Source organism: Ipomoea nil, unplaced genomic scaffold (genome assembly GCF_001879475.1).
Source record: "Ipomoea nil cultivar Tokyo-kokei standard unplaced genomic scaffold, Asagao_1.1 scaffold2926, whole genome shotgun sequence".
Classification (NCBI taxonomy): domain Eukaryota; kingdom Viridiplantae; phylum Streptophyta; class Magnoliopsida; order Solanales; family Convolvulaceae; genus Ipomoea; species Ipomoea nil.
In genome coordinates this window covers 4,799,728-4,817,884 of record NW_017619354.1, presented here as the reverse complement: position 1 = coordinate 4,817,884, position 18,157 = coordinate 4,799,728, and the positions used below count along the sequence as shown (strand labels likewise).

Here is an 18,157-nt window from a genome sequence, read left to right as displayed (position 1 = left end):
CATGTATACGGTAGTGTGTATGAAATTGTATGGGAAGTGTATGTAATTTGCCATTCTAAGACATAGAGAGAGAAGATTATCAAAAATGATCTCCCAGTTCCTTTTTTATTCATTGTTTTTATTGAATAGACTAGAGAGAAGTGGGATGAATTGAGTGAAGATCATTTAGAGAGAGAGAGAGATCAGCCAAAAACCCTTTTACTAAGGGGTTAGGTGCCTTTATATAGGCGCCTGACCCGTATCCGATACCGTACATATGTACAAATTACGTAGGACGGTATACTCGGGGTTATCAGACATCATTTTATTAAGTTGTGTGGGGAGTTGACGCGACAGTGTATGTGTACAATTATGTACATTCTATTATACAATTATGTATATTATGTTATACAATTATGTATAATTGTTTATACCATTATGTACATTCTTTTATACAATTATGTACATTCGAAACAATGAATTTTTTTTAAGAGTTAAAAGTTTATGTGTATTATATTAAGATTTTATATGTATTATGTAGAGTAAAAGACATTTTTGGTCCTAGACTTATAGTGACACGGATAATTTTAGTCATCTTTAAAAAAAATAGACAATTTGTGGACACTCTTATTGTGACGGAGACAATTTTGGTCCTCCGTCAATATTCTCGTTAGATGGTCTGTTAGATAGGGGTAATTTCGTCTTTTTAGACCCCCTTCCTCCTTCCTCCTCCTTCATCCATCCTCCTTCCTTCTTCATTCCCTCTTACTGATTACTGACTACTGACCAAACGAAAAAAAAAATTTCATTGTAGAATTGGAGATCTCAACGAACTCATCCTTCAATTTCCTTTGTTTTGGTAGGGGTTTAACTTCCGATTAGATTTCTTCCCCAAACAAACCCTTCTTTTTCGTTTCTTCCCCAAACTCAATCCAATTTTCTTCCCCAAATTCACATCGATCTGAGACTTCATAGCCATCGTAAATAAAATTAACAAGCTACGGTTTTGAGTGTGGCCAAGTTTTCTGGGTGGAGGAGGCGGGCGAGTGGACGAGAGTGGTGGCGGCAGTGGCGAAGGCTCAGATCTGTTCGGATCTGGGATTTGAAACGCATCTGCTGGGATCTGGGATTTTTCGCACGTTGAAGCTGACCGTGAACTCCATGGGAGAGGATCTGTTCTGGGCAATCAACGGCAGCGACGACATGAGCTTTGGGGTGTTCTAATTATATAACATGAGGGACCAAATGTGCTACATTATGAACAATTAAAGGGTTAAATTTACTCAAATCAATTGACATGGGTTAAATTTCCAAAAATAAAACAATTGAGGGCCAAAAACACCGTTTTTCCTATTATAAATTATAAATTATATACTTAATTATAGTCTATTAGTCTTACTGGGTCTCAGGCTATACAAACCCTTCTGCCTTCTCCGCTTCTCGACAGTGTCTCTCATTATCTCTCAGACACCGCACGAACCCTAGTCACCATTTCCGCGTCTCTCTCTCTCATTCGCCCTCACAGACTCACAGGCTTCACAACAAGCGGCGAGTCGGCGAGAGAGGACAGAGGAGTCACAGACACAGCCATCTCCGGACACAGCCCTCCCACCTCTGGCACCTCGCACTCTCGCACCACGCCAGCATTAAATTAGTAATTTCTAATTTCTAATTTTTGTTATTGTGTTAATTTCTGTATTAAATTAGTATTAAATTTGTCTTTGTTCATGTGTTCATTGTGTTAGTTTGTTACTGTTGGGTAGCATAAAACTGCAAAATGAAGAAATTTCACAGTTGTTCATGTGTTAATTTTACTATTTTAGTATTAAATTAGTATTAAATTTGTGTTTGTTCATGTGTTCATTGTGTTAGTTTGTTACTGTTGGCAGTATAAAGTAGGTCTTGTGTTAATTTCTGTATTAAATTAGTATTAAATTTGTCTTTGTTCATGTGTTCATTGTGTTAGTTTGTTAAATTCATGGCACTCCTAAATTCATGTAATCCAGACTCCTTGCACTACTTCTACGTCTACTTGCCTTCATTGCCTTCATCATTGCCTTCATCATCCAAAGCCTCCGAGGCTTTGACCTTGCCCTGCTGCAAGCTCTTCTTGGCTTTGAGGAGGAGCTCCAAGATTTCAGAAAATGACACACTTGCTAACTTTTCATTGCAGTCCACGAATTGCTTCTCCAACACCGTCACTGCATCTGTCATGTTCTTGTAAACTTCCCGCTGTTCTGAACATAGCTGCTTCAAAGATTTATCTTTGTTGGATTGATCAGACGTGGAGGATTCTGCAGACGTGAGTGCTGCAGGCTTAAATGTGACCTGTAAAACACAAAGAAATAAAACTATTAATGTAATTTCAAAAAATTTTCTCAACCGTTGAAGAAATGAAACTTATACCATTTTGAGCGTGTCATGAATTGTAGGGAGGGATTTATCAGCTTCAATAATAAAGGATAACGCATCTGAAACTAATCTATTTCTTTCCTTTATTATCACTTGCAAATTAGCTTTTTGCTTTCGAAGGTCTTCGATCTAAATTGGACTTCTGTGAAGCCTTCCAAATCTTGTATCACCTTTTGAACTACTTTGGTAAGCGATCACATGGCCTGCAAAGAACAAGTTAATCAATTTCTATAAGCAACAGTACAGATAATAATAAGTAATAACAGACTCACAACAGGTGGCATTCAATTCACATCTGAATTCAATTCAACTAATCATCTCATGGGCATCAGAGCCACTTTGGGGGTGGTTGGATTCAATCACCTGTTATCAGAGCATGTACCTAGTTATGGGTATCAGAGCCACTTTGCGGAGAAATTCGTTCGTTCATTTAAAGACGTAGAAATAAGACATGTCAAAATGAAACTAATTGTCATTCCTCAAGAGCCCTACTTGCCTTCCTCCAAAGCCTCCAAGGCTTTGACCTTGCCCTGCTCCAAGGCTTTGGAGTAGTAGTAGGGCTTGGAGCAGGGCAAGGTCAAAGCCTTGGAGGCTTTGGAGGAAGGCAAGTAGGGCTCTTGAGGAATGACAATTAGTTTCATTTGGACATGTCTTATTACTACATCTTTAAATGAACGAACGAATTTCTCCGTAAAGTGGCTCTGATACCCATAACTAGGTACATGCTCTGATAACAGGTGATTGAATCCAACCACCCCCAAAGTGGCTCTGATTAGGGCTGGGCACTTCGGGTTTCGGTTCAGTTTTTTTCGGTTTCGGTTTCGGTTTCGGTTTCGGTTTTAAAAAAATTAAACCATTCGGTTTAAAATAGAGTTCAGTTTCGGTTTCGGTTTGAAAAGTTCGGTTCGGTTTCGGTTCGGTTTAGGTGAAAGTCTACTATTTGAACGTTTCTTTTTTTGCCTGACCGGTTGTTCAGTTGACTCACTTGAAGTGTTTTGTTGATGACAAAATGAAAAACCATTCATCTATAGTTAATATTTGAAAAATAAAAATTACAAAAACACCAAATGTTTGGACTTACAACTTGGAGTTGGGATTTGAGGACTTGAGGAGTTAAAATTATTAATTGTTATAATATTTATATACATAAAAAATTAATTAAAATATAATCAACAATTAAAGTAATTATATAATGATTTTAATAAAATGATAATTAAAGAATAGGAAACAGGTATCATAGTTAATTATATATATATATATATATATATATATATATATATGTGTGTGTGTGTGTGTGTGTGTGTGTGTGTGTGTGTGTGTGTGTGTGTGTGTGTGTGTGTGTGTGTGTGTGTGTGTGTGTGTGTGTGTGTCCATCACTTTCTTTACATCTTCTATATATTCCATCTTGGATCTTCCTGTGCCTAGCAAGCAGTTGTATATGTTTTTCCTCGAGATCAGCATATTGTTCAAGCAATCTGCATTGCTTCTTTCAGCTCTTCTGAGCACTTGTTCTCCATATCAAGTTCAATCTTTTGCTTTGAGCTAGCTAGTCTCTCCCTTTCAAGTATATGCTCAGCACTATCCTCAATCTGTTGGTTCTGGAATTGCAGACAAATTAAAGGTGTTCCTAACTTCCCACACTTTGCTGACATGAATATGTTAATCGCAGTAATGGACTTAGGTGAACACTCCACATAAAACTGCAGTTGACTTCTCAAATCCTAAATCTCCTCCAAAGGATATTCATGTTTGATGCCCATAGTCTTGCTAGCTTCAATTCTTGTTTAAGTGGATTATCTTTGCATTGTTTTAACCCATTTTAGCAAGTGGAGATCTTACTTAAACCTACTTTGAACAGGTTAGAAGAGAAAATATTAGTGAACGAATGAAGCTTAAACTAATGGATGGTGTTTTTGAGTATTCTTAAAGTTTAGCTTGTTTTCATGATAGGTGACTGGAAAAGCTGTTATGCTAGATGAGATCATAAACAACTATGTGAATTATCATATTTTTGAATAATATAGTAATCAAAACAAAGAAAATAATAATAAATTATATTTTTATATAATAATAATTTACAAATAATACTAAGCTAAGACTCACATATATGATATATTGATATGGATACACAAATAATATATATATATATATATATATATATATATATATATATATATATATATATATATGATACACATATATAATTTAACATTCATATACATATTTAATTAAAATATAATTTATAATTAAATTAATTGTTATATGATAATTTTAATAAAATGATAATTAAAAATAGGAAATAGATGTAGGTGTATGGTAAGATTGGTAGATATATTAAAAACTAACGGTGTTATAACGGTGTAAGGGTGATTTTGTCCAATGCAAATGAATGTACAACAATTAAAGCAAAATGTATATATTTATTAGCATATAAAAAAAGGGACAAAAATCAAGGACATAACTTGTATTGACACTTATTATGTTTATATATATATATATATATATATATATATATATATATATATAAAATTTAGCTCAACATACCCTAATTGTAGGCATAATACTTTATTTGACGTTACAATTGAAAGTGACAATATGATGATTGAAGGTGTGACTCGTGATTTATTTTTGCGATTACTTTAGAGACAGGGTCCTGTAAATTTAAAATTAGTGCAACAAAATTAGAATATATGTCAAGAGTCATGAGTTTTGGTCGGTCTCAACACTCTTAAATCTTAATATGTTTTTCTAATGAATTCACACTCAAATGAATGCAAATTGGTGCCCTAGAAGATTGAAGGTTGCATAGTGGATGAAAAAAAGACAGAAAGTGGGATCCATTTACCTTCCAGTAAAGATCATATACTGCTGACATAGCGGGCTGACCTGGAAGATAAGCCGATGGCGATACGCCCAGATAAAAACCCAACCAACAAATCAATCTTCAAAACCCCTTTTTCTCATCATCCTCCCTCTCCTCTCCAGCAATGGAGAAAATGGCAATTACGCTAAATCCGGTTGTTGCTTTCCCGGCAAATACAAAGCCCTCTGTGTCAGTTTTCCGTTCGTTGCCGTGCGGCTTCAAATCTTCAACCCCAAATCAGCCCATTAGAAGCACCAAAAGCTTGGTCGTGAGGGCTTCGATTGCAGTAGAACAGCAGGCCCAGAAGACGAAGGTTGCAATTATCAGAATCGGAACCAGGGGAAGGTACTGTTTATTTTTTTGCCCATTTTCGGTGTCTGGGTATGCTTGATTTTTGTAGTTAAAATGCAGTTTAAGTAGAATTGATCCTTTGGGCTGTGAAATTGATGATTCTTGAGCTTGAACCGTTATATATGTGTCAAAGATTCGATCTTTATTATCCTTTATAGTTCAGACCTTCCTAGAACAGTGATAGTTTTTCTCCCAGTTTTGTGTAAAGACTGTGTTTTTGCAACCACAATATCAATGATTGGGTTACGTGTTTTAGATCTAGTGTTTTGAAGTGGGTAAACTCCGCTTGACTCTAGCCGGCAAAGGACTAGAAGTAGGTTCTTTCCACAAGAAGTCGAACTTGGAACCTAAAGAGAGGAAGCAGAACTGTTATGATTTGATTGTTTAGGCATTTACTATTGGTTCTGTTTGTTGGACTTGGACATCAAGTGCCTTTGATCTTTCTGCTGTTCTTACGTGTTACGTTAACGTGTTTCTTTGTAGGACAGTCCACTGGCCCTTGCTCAAGCCTATGAGACACGGGATAAACTAATGGCTTCGCATCCCGAGCTGGCCGAGGAGGGTGCCATTGAAATCATAATTATAAAAACCACGGGTGATAAAATATTGAGTCAGCCTCTTGCAGATATTGGTGGAAAAGGCCTGTTTACAAAAGAAATAGACGAGGCCCTTATTAATGCAGAAATTGATATCGCTGTTCACTCAATGAAAGACGTTCCGACTTATCTTCCTGACAAGACGATTTTACCCTGCAACCTTCCTCGTGAGGATGTTCGGGATGCGTTTATTTCTCTGAGTGCAGCTTCGCTGGCAGATCTCCCAGCAGGAAGCACTGTTGGAACTGCTTCGTTAAGGAGGAAGTCACAGATACTTCACCGCTATCCCTCACTCAAGGTGACTGATATTACGCATTATGAAATACAGTTGATAGGTGGGACCTTGGTTATTACACGTTTGAATAGAAAGTTGTTTACATAAATGCTGTTCTGCAGGTGCTTGAGAACTTCAGAGGCAATGTTCAGACGAGGCTGAGGAAACTGAACGAGGGGGTAGTTCAGGCAACGTTATTGGCGTTAGCAGGGCTGAAACGCCTCGATATGACTGAGAACGTTACTTCCATTCTTCCTATAGAGGACATGCTCCCAGCTGTTGCTCAGGGAGCAATAGGAATTGCCTGTAGAAGTGACGATGAGAAAATGGCAAGGATTTTTCTGCTTTCTTGAAACTAAATTTGATTATATAACTCCATTGCAGGCTTGCAGCTCTATTTTATTTTTTTAAAACATGATTGATTATTTCAATTACAGGCCAATTACATTGCCTCATTGAATCACGAGGAAACCAGACTAGCAGTTGTTTGTGAGAGGGCATTTCTGACGACCTTAGATGGCTCTTGTCGAACTCCAATTGCTGGGTACGCCCGTCGTGGGGAGGATGGAGACTGCATTTTCAAGGGTTTGGTGGCCTCCCCGGATGGAACCCGAGGTAAAAGCAATTGCTGCTCAACATTATAATTTGTTTTTGTTTTGTTTTGCATATATATATATATATTCAACGCCTTTTATTTTCAGTCATTGAAACCTCAAGAAAAGGCCCGTACACATTGAACGACATGGTTCTGATGGGCGAGGATGCTGGCAAGGAGCTCCTGTTGCAAGCTGGGCCGGGCTTTTTTGGTAACTAAATCATTCTACAAATCGGCTCCTAACATCTAATGAGTTGGAGAGAGGTTGTGGTTTGTGTACCAGTGATAGTTGGTAGAGGTTTATGAGAGGCTCTTTATGGTTGTTGTAATTGTTATGGTGTGAGATTAAACTGAATGAGATTTTTGTAACATCCCATTATTCTTTATTCCACTTGGTTAGATTAAGTTGCTACTTCTTTGTTGCTCAACAATTTTCCAGAATTGTAGATGCTGATGCTTGCTAAAACAATCTCCAATGGTTGTGATCTATCTGATCAGTTACTTTAATTGCTCATATATGAATGATATATTGATATAGCCATGTTTCTAAACAAAAATGCTACTTGGATCTTTTTTTTTTTTTTTTTCTTACCAAATGTATTACTTGATGTGACATGCAACAAGTTTACGGTTATAAGATTACTTTTACATTTGATTCCTAACTATCACTTTTGCCAGATTTAATACAAGACTCACTATTTTGTCTCCGTTCAACTAAATTTTTGACATTCCCAATATATATTTTAGAGTATGTAAGTTATGTGTATTCACTTAAAAGTTTATGAGTATTCAGTTAAGAGTTTATGTGTATTATGCTAACCAAATCCCATTAGGTGTATTCAGTTAAAAATTTGTGTATTATGTTATGAGTTTGTGTATTATGTTAACCAAACCACATTATGTGTATTCAGTTAAAAATTTATGTGCATTATATATTATGTTAGATTATGTGTATTCTGTTATGAGTTTATGTGCATTCAAATAGAGGATTTTTTTTAACAACTTAGCCAAACGACGCCGTTTTGGGAGGCGCGGGGCGCACAGTGCTATGTGCACCTTGGTGCACGGTATAACGATTGATCTACAAATTACAACTACACATGTCAATATGGGCTAGCGGGCAGGACAAAACCTGTGGCCCAGTTGGGGTGGGCCTTAGAGGCTCACTCTTCGGCGGGTTGCTAGTAGCCTGACCCACCTCACCCCACTTATAGGCCCGTGGGCTGGCGGACTCAAATTTATAAACCTCATAAAATAATAAGATTATGGAAAAATGGTCAAATAGGCTATTTAACTTTACTCAAAAGTGCAATTAAACACTCGAATTTATCATTTTGAGGCATATAAATTCAGTAGCCGGTATTTAAAATTTCGACGAATAAAAAATTCTGACTACAATAATTTTTATTTTTATTTAACAAGGCCTTCTCAACCGGAGAAGACGACTGACTTATCGTTTTCTCCGGTGAAAACGCCCTTTCCAATGGAGAAGACAACCAGAGGTCGTCTTCTCTAATGGAGAAGGCGACCAGTCTGGTCGTCCTCTCCAATGGAGAAGGAGACTAGATCTAGTCGTCTTCTCCTAGAGAAGAGGACCATATGCCGTTTTCTCCCGGAAAAGACGACCAAAAATTATTTTTCCGTTGGAATTTATTTATTTACTAGTAATTCACCCGCGCGATGCACGGAAAAAAATTATGTTATTATAAATATAAATAAAAAATAGAAAAATTAAAATATTTTAAATTATTTAATATAATAATATTTTTGAGCTTCCATTGATCAAGTATTTATTATTTTTATAGAATACAAAATTACAATTAAAATTAAAATTAATATTAAAATTATAATTTTGTATGGTTAATATAATATCTAATTATGTGCATATTCAAATAAACTTATAGAGAGAATTTACATAATTACATTGATTTATTCTTAATTGTATTTCATGTATATTATAATTTTCACAATACGAATAACAACTAAGATAATTACATTTGGAAAGCAAATTTTAAATTTTGTATGTGTAAATTTAAACTCTAATTGAACACATTTTTTATATGATTATATAATATATAGCTATTTTATTTTTCAAAAGTATATTTTTTAAATGATTATATAATATATAGCTATTTTTTTTTTAATAAAGGATGTTGTGGCATTAATTGTAACATTAATTATTTCCCAAACCATATAGCTTTATTATATAAAGGATTTTATTTTTTTAAGCGACGGTTAATGGTGGTCAACATCAATAATTTACCGGACCCGTCCCGTCTAGGCCCGCTGGCCTCTAAAGCCTGTTCTTTGACAGGTCGCTAAATCGAAATTCACCCCTATTTATACAAGGGGAGGGACGAGCTGGTCCGATGGGCAAAAGTTATTTTGACGACTCTAATCAATAGGAACTTATAATTACAAAGTACTATTTAAGATGTACATTGAGATAAACTATATTATTATATAATTCATAATTGAATCACTGAAATTAAAATGTGTGTAACCGAATCATCAAACAAGCAAAAGAAAAATGTTTCATTTGTAATTTTTTGCTTGCTTGATGGGTCGATTGTAACCTTTAAATTTAGTGACGTAATTGCATAAAAGAGAAAATTTCAATTTTGGTTATATGACTATAGGGGCTTTGTTAATTTCAGCACATGACTTTTAAAAGTGTCAATTTAGTACCTTGACTATGCAATTTTTGTCAATTTTGGTCACTCCGGTCAAATTGCCGGCCAAATTTCGCTGAAAAATTTTAACAGTTAAAATAATGAGGGTATTTTAGTCATTTCACATCTCTTCCTTCTTCTCTGGCGAATTCATTTTTTTCGGTGAATCCGTCGCAGCAGCACACCTTCCGGTTTGACTCATTCGTCTAAGCAGCAATACCCTTCCTTCGCAGCAGCACACCTTCCGTCGCATCAATTTCACCATTTTAAATTCTTTGAAATATGAGAGCTGAATTATTTCGTTTCCTGCGAAATCCATCGCTCCGGGAGGGGTGAATTTCGTTTCAGATACTCATTCAAATTATTTAGTCTTCGTTAGATGGCACAATGTGAATTTTTGCAATGATAAAAAGAGTTTCTTCATCTTCTCCGGGGTGGAGTCATGAATCAAGTTGCCGTCGGAGTCAAACTTTGAGAATGCTGTAAAAATTACCGAGACGCCCAATCAATCGCATTTTTTTAAAAAAAATTTAAAGGTGCTGATAGAAAACATCAGTACATTATTGTAGCACAGTTAGGGTTAGGTTTAATTTCAATTCACTATACGTTAATTTGATCTTTTTATGTTTGGAGAATAGTATGTACCAGCGATAATGTTGAAAGCATCGCAGCGCACCTCATCCTCGAATTCACAGGAGAAGAAGGAAGAGATGTGAAATGACTAAAATACCCTCATTATTTTAACTGTTAGAATTTTTCGGCAAATTTTGGCCGACAATTTAACCAGAGTGGCCAAAATTGATAAAAATTATATAGTCAAGGTATTAAATTGACACTTTTAAAAATCAGATGCTGAAATTAACAAGTCTCTATAATTATATGACCAATATTGAAATTTTGTCTTCCATAAAATTAATAAGTTGAGTAGTAGTTGAAGTGTTTGAAAAAAATGATTGCACCCCAAAGTGGAGCGGACACCCCAAAGCGAACTCGGTACCACATTACATTCTTGTTGTCTTCTACTACTCCCCGCTTCATCACCTTCCTTCAATCTTTTCTTCTTCGTCTCTCTGCACAGCACACTCTGTGACTGAATACGATACACGATGGTTCCGATTCGGTTATCAATCAGGCGGCCATTATCGTTTCTGGACAAGCTCCCGCTGCACCCATTCGCACTCAATCACTCCTCATTCTTCGCTACACCTTACTCCTCCTCCGCCGCCGCCGCCGAAGCTGAGAGATGCATCAGAGAAGGTCCCAGACACGACTGGACCAGGCCTGAAATCAAGTCCATTTACGACTCCCCGCTTCTCGATCTCCTCTTTCACGGCGTCAGCTCCCTCCCTCCCTCCCTATTTCTCTCTGTCTTGTCGGCGGATGCACCGTTCGTTTCTGATTTGTTTCTGCTTTTGCAGGCTCAAGTTCATAGGCATGCTCACAACTTTCGGGAGGTACAGCAGTGCACTCTGCTGTCTATAAAGACGGGAGGTTGCAGCGAGGACTGCTCTTACTGTCCTCAATCCTCCAGGTACAACACTGGTGTCAAAGCCGACAAGCTTATGGCCAAGGATTCCGTTCTAGAGGCAGCAAAAAAGGTGCATTTTAATCTTTTATGTTTGAATTGTAAATATTTCTCATCTTATTATTATTATTTTTTGTAAGTATCATTGTGAATTGGATTGTACTCTTACTTCACTTTAATTACATTTGGAATAAATATGGCATCATTTTTGGACCACATGGTAAATACTAGTTGTAGGTTTACAGTTTTGTAAATATTAGTATGATATAAGTATAACCACATCTTAATCTTCCATCAAGATTGGAGGTTTGATATGCTAGAAATAGAAGTTCTGAAATTTGACATGGGATGGGTCAATGTGATCAATAGATATTTATGCAGATGGTATACTTATTCCAAATTAGGCAAGTCAGGTTGGTGATAGACTTCTGGAATGATATATTATTCGTCTTACCAGGAAAGTAATGGGAATAGACTTCTGTGATGTTTGTTCTCATGCTATGTAGTTTAGTCTCCCATTTAATGCATTGGCAGGCAAAAGAGGCTGGTAGCACTCGATTTTGTATGGGTGCTGCGTGGAGGGATACTATAGGAAGGAAAACCAATTTCAACCAGATCCTTGACTATGTGAAACAAATAAGGTAATGGTTATAGCTCTACTAAATATTTAAAGTGCTTGCGATGTGGTCAGGTTCATGTAAGCGTGGAAGCTGAGGTTTTCAAACAAACTCTCTTTTTATTATTTGTAAGTGGATCACACAAAATTTGTTAAGTGCTTAAGTAAAATTAAGGCAAGATTTATTGGTTGGAAGTTGGAAATCCAGAGTATTACTTTAAATGGGTTTATCTGGTACTCATTTTTGTTTTTCCTTCTTGGAGTCTTTTCTTTTCCAGCTGTATGTAGTGCATCCATATCTATTTGGAAGTGATCTCAAGAAGAAAATAATATTTGGGTTGGGAAGCCAAATAATAAAAAATAGAAACGAGTAAGTTAAAAGGCTTCTATGAATTTATTACTTGACAGTTTGTTACCAAATCTAGATGACCATTTAGGATGTAGAATTAACTAGCTGATTTGGCATTCTACTAGAAATTGTGATTTCTTTATTCAGACCATTCAAGGTGAAATTCGTGACTGATTTCTATTTGTTAATTATTTGTCACAAAGTATAGATGCTTATCTAGAAAGTATAATTAACTAACTGGTTGGGTGCTTTAATAGATATTCTTATCATACTAACAATCAGTCCGGTACATTCATTCCCAGTAATAAATTATATAATTAAAAAAATAATTTTCTTGTTTAAGGGGCATGGGAATGGAGGTATGCTGCACCTTAGGAATGCTTGAGAAGCAGCAAGCTTTGGAGCTCAAGAAGGCTGGTCTTACAGCATATAATCATAATCTTGATACTTCCAGGGAGTATTACCCTAACATTATAACTACAAGAACTTATGATGACCGGCTAGAAACTCTTGAGAATGTTCGTGAAGCAGGAATAAGTGTCTGTTCAGGTAACTCTGAATTTTAAACATTTGGTCATGAGCTTAAAGATTGGAATCTAAGTGTTGCATTAACAATTTAGCATATATGTGCTATAATTATATCTTTTCCGTAATATGCATGTGTGCCTGTGTTGATATGGGTTCAGGTGTTCATTTGGATATTATACCTTCTATTATTGATAGATAGTGTAACATTGTAATTGCCCTGATGGCCTCTCAATGTAAGATATTGATTGAACGTAATCCTAGATATGGGTTCAGGTGTTCATTTGCATACTATACCTATTGTTGATAGTGTAACATTGTAATAGCCCTAACCTCTTATTTGGACCATTTAAGTAGTTTTTTTTGGGTGTGTGTGAAAATCTTAAAGTATACTTTTATTTGCTGCAATCAGGGGGAATAATAGGTCTTGGAGAGGCTGATGATGACCGGATTGGTTTATTACATACATTGGCCACTCTTCCCACACACCCTGAGAGTGTACCCATCAATGCACTAGTTGCAGTCAAAGGAACACCTCTCGAAGATCAGAAGGTAATTACAGTTCTGCTGTGTCTGTATTTTTTAATCTAAGATGCAATAACCTGTTTTGCCTCCCTACTTCTTTATCACAAACTTGGTACTTAGTATGTCGGGTCTGACTTCATAGAACCCTTAGTGGATTAGACTTGAATGAAGTGCCATATACACAGTTTATAATGTTTTCTTAACACTGTTTCAAGATTGCATATTATAAAACATAAAATTGATCAGGAGTGACCTTTAACCTGGTTGGTTATTTTGAGGTCACAACACAATCCAATCAGTGATTATAAATAAATGTTTGAACCTGGTTTCAAGAATCTTAAAACATATTGCCTTTAAATCGGTTGTTTCAGCCTGTGGAAATATGGGATATGATTAGGATGATTGCAACTGCCCGCATTGTAATGCCAGAAGCAATGGTAAGGCTTTCGGCTGGCAGAGTTCGGTTCTCTATGCCTGAACAAACACTATGTTTTCTTGCTGGTGCTAATTCAATCTTCACCGGAGAGAAATTGTTGACGACTCCCAACAACGATTATGATGCTGACCAACTTATGTTTAAGATGCTTGGGCTAATTCCAAAACCTCCCAAGTTTTTGGAGGACTCTGAAGGGGAAAACACAGAAGAAGCACTTTCTAGTTCAGGTTGAGATTAATGTTTATTCTTTGAAAACAACAATGTTAAACCCTCTCTTACTTATGCATATTGTTTCTAAATTAAAATTGTCCAAAATCTTGTAATATTTATTTAGTAATATTTGGCTGATTACCTACTGTCACATTTTTATGTGCTCATGGAGTTGGATACTTTTGACTTTCTTAAAATGTAGTATGTGTTTATACATATTTTCTCAACCTATTGAATTCGAACCTGTGACTTCTCATTTGGGAGAGCTATAGTTATGCGGCTTGATCACACAGTTTTTGGTATAAAAAAAATTATAATATTTTTGTCTAAAGAAAAATATTATAATATTTTTGTCTTTATTGCATTTTTTGATGAATTTTAAAGTTCAATTACAGTTTAAGGTTTATTTAACTATCTAATTTTTTTTTAGATATATCTATACTCAAATACTTTCCCTTGAATTAAATACATTCAAATTATATTATAATTAAAATATCAAAATATTAAATTTCACTCCATAAAATGTAACAACCACGCTGGCACATTTTTCACTCACTTGTCTGTACAGATATTTTCGTACTTATCAATTTCTGCATAATCTCCAAAACCCATTTTTCTATGCAAAGAGACAGGAAAGCTCCATTCCACCTTTTCCATAGCAAAAACCCAGTTTTCTTTTTCAGGCTTATCAACAAACAACATAAATAGACATCAACATGTGGATAAGTTTTAAGCAATTCAAATCTAAGATAAAACTTTTTTTTTTTTTAAAGAAAAACAATATTGAATTCTTTTATAGTCCAAATTTTCTGTCTTCATTGCATTATATTTTAGATCTTATGAATCGCTTTTAGGTTATAAGGAGATAAATCGAATTAATTTAGTTTCGAAACTCAAAATTAAATTGTATACTTTTGCGTCCAAAAAGTTCAATTTAAACCAAAATTTTCAATGTTCGTAAAAAGAATTGAACAATATTGAAATTTGAGACTTTGCCATGTTGAACAAATGAAAAACTTTGTGGTAAAAAGCACCTGACCAATGGGTTAAAAGTTTAAACATTATATTTTAATCTCTTGTGTTTGATCTTTGTGAAAAAATTACCACTCTTTTTACTCGACCCCACTTGATGCAATGTGACAAGAGGAGGGCAACAACTTCTAAAAAAGAAAAAACAACTTTTTTAATTTACTCATATGGTTGTAAATCTCACCTTAAGTGATAAAATGATGATTAGTCGTTGTCATCTTTTAGTCAATTGAGTGACAAATATTGATAACAACTAATCTATTTTATTTTATTTTTTTGTACAAAAAGTAGAATTTGCATTTAAATAAGTGTTAAGTAACATCGTCCTTTTAAACACGTTGCCTTCTTCCTCGACCTTTTTCTCATGTTAGGTGGGCCACTGGGCCATGGTAGAAGTCATGAAACAATGAAAGCACTAATATGATATTTCTCACAAGCTATAATATCATTTTGGGTATGCAGCATTTTTCAATACAACCCAACATGTACTCATTCTAAACTCAAGTTCGATGTGACTAAACGAGATTAAGTTAATCCGTTAATCCTTAAAAAGTTAATGTAACCAAATAACCAATCTATTCTAATCACAATATAGAATTGGACTTTGAGCTAACTTAACGACAAAAAAAATGATTTATAAATTCTATTGAGTTTGACTCAGGGTGATTATTTATCAAATACTGACTCTGGTTCTCTAATGAATGAAGAAGGAAGAGTAATTTACTTACGAAATATCATTTTTCTTTCAAAATCTATGGCCCAAGAATGACATGAACAAGGATGAAGAAGAAGCTAGCACCCCAGTCAAGTTGACCAAATTGTTTGATAACCACAAAATTATAAGTTTGAGTTTCAATATGAACGACGTATTGACCTTCTTGGTTAGAACTGATCAGTCCAAAAAGAAGAAGCTAGCAATTAAGTAAATTTGTGTCATCATTTATTTGCAAAAAAAAGATATACACTACATTATTGGGAGGGTTTGGCATGGCCTAATTTATATATATCTATATGTGAAAAGACTCAAATTTGGTATGAGTTTAATCAGGCTGGAAAGTCTCCTTTATCTAGGCGTCTTCTCACTTCTGTCTCCTAACTTCCTGGACTCCTGGAGGAGTTAGCTAACTATCACTGACAGATTTCTCAGTATCCATCTCCAGATATACCAACTTCCATTCGCCATCCCATCAACAAGAGAAGAGAAATGGCTGCTTTCAATCTCCACCCTTTATCTATCTTCATTCATCTTTCTTCTGCAGACTGCATAATCTGACGGTGCACACAACTGCCTGTGCCCAGTATTTCAGCCTTGCTTTCACGTCCTCTGGATCATCACCTGCATTCATATATATATATAATGGCGTCAGAACAACTACCAAAACATCCTAAAAGTGAGCTTTAATTTGAATTAATTTAGGTAGGAAAAGCCGAAAAAGGTTTTTGGTAGTCTGACAATACATTTTTTTTCTCTGACAACACATTATACATGGAAATCTGCAAGGCTTTGCAAACCAGGTTGTAGTGTTCAGACATGAGTTTACCAGAAACAAGAAAAAGGAATGAACCCATTTTCTGTTTTTGGATGAAGTAGTGAAATCAAGAGTTTCCAAAACTGGGACAACCTAGTTGATCTCAACGGTAACCACAAAATTTCAAATTCGACTCTTGATAGAGCAGTCTATTAGTATTTTTAGTTTAAGTCTGATTAGCTATAAGCAATCTAAGTTTATCTGTCCGATTAGAGTCACAAAACGAGATTCACTCTTCAGAATAATAATGACTACGAGTTTTTCTCGAGTTTCCAAAACTTACCAGGACTGGAGATCTTCCAATTGGCTATGGGGCTAGAGGCAGAGGAGGGTGAGTCTGCAGAAATAGAAGAATCTGCAGGTGGGGTTTTGTGTTGATCATCCAGAAGGTACTTTTGGCTCATGGAATAGCAGAGCTCAAGAGCAGGCAAGGTGTTGCAGAGCTCAGGGATTTCCTCATAGTTAAACCCAAATCCCAGATCCAAACACCCCTTTAGCTCCTCCAGATCATCGTCTGTCAGGCTCTTTGTCCTCCCAAACCCAACTTCATCATCATCTGAGGTCTCCACATACCCTTCAAGAAACACCTGCCTCTTCTTTCTCAAATTCTTGTTGTTATCCTCGTTCTGGAGCATATTCTTTGCAGGGCTACTGTCAGGAATAATAATAATCTCCTCTGATGATGAGGAATCATAAACATCCTCCACTGTTTCCTCTTTAAGCTTTGATGGGTCTCTGAAAAAGCTTCCATGGCATTCTGCGGATCTTGATTCTGTATCATCTATGGACAAGCTTTCCATTTCTTTGCTTCTTTTTTCCTCTCTTGATCTACTCCCTCGTGTATCTCTCCGACTCAAAAAGGTGATGTTTTCTGATTGGGGAGCTAATTAAGGCAGCTTATAAAGGATTCCCCATGAATATATATGCCAGAATTTTTATTCAAGTGGGTACCCCCTCCCCACCCCCCTCTCTCTCTCTCTCTCTATATATATATATATATATATATATATATATATATATATATAACATACTTTCGGCGTTTAAAATTTTGAGATCAATGGTATATATAAAAATGTAGTTTTTTTTAATTTCTAATTTTTTTTTGATAGGCGAATTGAGTAGATTAATTAAGGTAGGAGTATTTTAGGGATTTGGATAGTAAATACAGTCCCGATTTTAGGGAATTAATTAAGATTTTTATCATGTAAAAATTAAAAAATAATGACGGATCTCAGTCATCCATAATAAGAATTTATTGGGGAGTTTTAGTAATAATAATAATAAAAAAAGAGATTAATTATTTAAAATTTAAGCGATGTTCATTTTATAATCATTGTGAACTTAAATAGTTAGTAATAATAAGATATTATTCTTTGATTTTTCAATGGTAAAAGGTGTAAATTTGTTTACACATTTGACAGAAGAAGATTTTCTCACTTAAACCCTCTTATATATATCATCATCATGGCATGCATGCATGTTTTATATAGTGCCATATATCATGATACTATGCGCATGTCTCCCTCCATCTTTAGCCCTCACTTTGTGCGTCATGATGGGATGTGCCCGCGTGATCACGTTTGTATTCAGGGGCAGTTTGGTACATATCCTTACTTAATGTTGAAGTAAGAACAAGCTTAGACTAAAATAAAAGTTATATGGATCTCAATG

The 18,157-nt window shown here is 35.5% G+C and overlaps 3 protein-coding genes across 3 annotated transcripts; 2 read left to right on the top strand and 1 right to left on the bottom strand.

The window, feature by feature from the left end:
- Positions 1-5,318: 5,318 nt before the first annotated feature.
- Positions 5,319-7,577, top strand: LOC109162172 (porphobilinogen deaminase, chloroplastic). The gene is made up of 5 exons (XM_019310898.1): positions 5,319-5,599; positions 6,094-6,499; positions 6,598-6,804; positions 6,913-7,090; positions 7,177-7,577. The coding sequence occupies exons 1-5, from the start codon at positions 5,379-5,381 to the stop codon at positions 7,287-7,289; spliced, it is 1,125 nt and encodes a 374-aa protein (XP_019166443.1). The 5' UTR covers positions 5,319-5,378; the 3' UTR covers positions 7,290-7,577.
- A 3,117-nt stretch (positions 7,578-10,694) lies between these two features.
- LOC109162195 (biotin synthase) lies at positions 10,695-14,079 on the top strand. Its single transcript, XM_019310938.1, has 6 exons — positions 10,695-11,076; positions 11,161-11,340; positions 11,802-11,908; positions 12,576-12,781; positions 13,170-13,309; positions 13,654-14,079. Exons 1-6 carry the CDS (start codon positions 10,849-10,851, stop codon positions 13,948-13,950), a joined length of 1,158 nt encoding a protein of 385 aa, XP_019166483.1. The 5' UTR covers positions 10,695-10,848; the 3' UTR covers positions 13,951-14,079.
- A 1,794-nt stretch (positions 14,080-15,873) lies between these two features.
- LOC109161613 lies at positions 15,874-17,433 on the bottom strand. The gene is made up of 2 exons (XM_019310093.1): positions 16,770-17,433; positions 15,874-16,293 (listed from the first exon to the last, which is right to left on the bottom strand). The coding sequence occupies exons 1-2, from the start codon at positions 17,284-17,286 to the stop codon at positions 16,196-16,198; spliced, it is 615 nt and encodes a 204-aa protein (XP_019165638.1). The 5' UTR covers positions 17,287-17,433; the 3' UTR covers positions 15,874-16,195.
- Between the last annotated feature and the right edge of the window lie 724 nt (positions 17,434-18,157).